The 1,925-nt window shown below is 51.1% G+C and overlaps 1 protein-coding gene across 1 annotated transcript in view; it reads right to left on the reverse strand.

Annotated features, from left to right (window-relative positions):
- The window catches only part of LOC115069646, a 17,139-nt gene extending 16,076 nt beyond the window's left edge, over positions 1 to 1,063 (reverse strand). The window contains exon 1 of the mRNA XM_029561750.1: positions 5 to 1,063. Coding sequence (XP_029417610.1) covers positions 5 to 1,004 — 1,000 coding nt within the window. The 5' untranslated portion in view covers positions 1,005 to 1,063. The remainder of the gene's footprint in view (positions 1 to 4) is intronic.
- Between the last annotated feature and the right edge of the window lie 862 nt (positions 1,064 to 1,925).

Here is a 1,925-nt window from a genome sequence, read left to right on the forward strand (position 1 = left end):
GTACCTGTTAGGCACTCTTCCCGTGTCTCTGCCGCCAGCAAAATGTCATCTACATACTGCAACAGAATCAGGTGGGGGTGGAGGGTCCTGAAAGCAGTCAGATCTTGGTGCAGGGCCTCATCAAAGAGGGTGGGGCTGTTCTTGAACCCCTGTGGCAGCCGTGTCCAAGTAAGCTGACCGGAAATTCCCAGATCGGAGTCCTTCCATTCGAAGGTGAACAGGGGCTGACTCTGGTGGTGCAGCTTTAGGCAGAAGAAGGCATCTTTTAGGTCCAATACAGAGTACCAGGTATGGCTGGGAGACAGGGTGCTCAACAAGTTATAAGGGATTGGGACTGTAGGGGGGATATGTTCTACCCGCTTGTTGATTTCTCTCAGGTCCTGCACTGGTCTGTAATCCCCGCTCCCAGGTTTCTTAACAGGCAACAGAGGGGTGTTCCAGGCTGACCGGCATGGGATTAATATCCCTTGTTCCAGCAGTCTTTTAATGTGTGGCCTAATTCCTTGGCGGGCTTCGGCTGTCATAGGATATTGCTTGACAGCCACCGGGGTCGCGGTGGCTTTTAGTTCAATAATTAGGGGTGGCTGGTGTATGGCCAGCCCCATTCCTCCCGTCTCTGCCCAAGCGTCAGGGTACTTGGACAGCCACTGATCTATGTCTGTCTGGACAGGATGGGGACCATGATGTAGTCTATATTCATCTTCTAATTTAAGAGTAAGCACTTGTATGGGTGTCCCTTTGGAATCAGTAACCTTGGCTCCCTTGTTTTCAAAGTAGATGTGTGCTCCAAGCTTGGTTAGTAGGTCCCGTCCTAGCAGGGGGTAGGGACAGTCTGGTACATGCAGGAAGGTATGAGTCACCTTCCCTGAAGCAAGCTGAACCTCCCGGCTTGTAGTCCAGCGGTATCGTTTGGCTCCAGTGGCTCCTTCTACCCATATTGTTTTCTTACTAAGCGGGCCAGTCGTCTGGGTAAGGACGGAATGTTGCGCCCCAGTATCTACCATGAAGGTGACTGGCTGTCCCCCCACATGAAGAGTTACCCTGGGCTCATGTGGGGGTTCCTGGCCCCAACTTCCCTAATCAAGGTTAAGGATTTCAGCTTTTTCTTCCCTGTTTTCTCTTTCTCTTGGTACAGTCCTTTACCCAGTGTCCTTTTTCCTTGCAGTAGGCACACTGGTCTTTCTCTAGTCGGACACGCCCTCGATCTCCCTTTCTCTCTACTCTGCTCTCATCTTCCTTTCTTACTACTGTGGCCGAGATTCTGCTTAATTCCTTATTTCGCTTTCGATCTCTCATTGCCTCTCTATCTTCTGCCTCCCTTTTCTGCCTTTCTTCTTTTTCTTCTGGTCTTTCTCTTCTGTTAAAAATTCTCTCTGCCTCCCTTAAGAGGTCTCTAAGACCTTGCCCCTGCAGATTTTCCATTCTCTGGAGCTTACTCCTAATATCAGGAGCTGATTGCCATATGAAAGACATAGAAACACTTACTTCCTGATTGGGGCTATCTGGGTCAAAGGGAGTGTACCTCCGATATGCCTCTTTAAGTCTTTCTAGAAACACAGTGGGCGGCTCGTCGGTTCCCTGCATTACTGATCTTACCTTGGCCAAATTGGTGGGGCGTCTTCCTGCCCCTTGGAGGCCCGCTACAAGCACCTGGCGATAAAGACGTAGGTGTTCCCTACCTTCAGCCGTGTTGAAATCCCAAGCAGGTCTGGTGAGGGGAAAGGCAGCCTCGATCTCGTTTGGCAATTGGGTTGGTCTCCCGTCTGCCCCCGGGACATGCTTTCGGGCTTCTAGAATGACTCTCTGCTTTTCCTCCGTAGTTAGGAGGACTTGCAGGAGCTGTTGGCAATCGTCCCACATGGGTTGGTGGGTAAGGAGGATAGATTCTATCAGGGCCGTTAGGGCCTGCGGGTCTTGGGAAAAGG

Source organism: Nannospalax galili, unplaced genomic scaffold, assembly GCF_000622305.1.
Source record: "Nannospalax galili isolate Female #2095 unplaced genomic scaffold, S.galili_v1.0 scaffold1254, whole genome shotgun sequence".
Taxonomy (NCBI): domain Eukaryota; kingdom Metazoa; phylum Chordata; class Mammalia; order Rodentia; family Spalacidae; genus Nannospalax; species Nannospalax galili.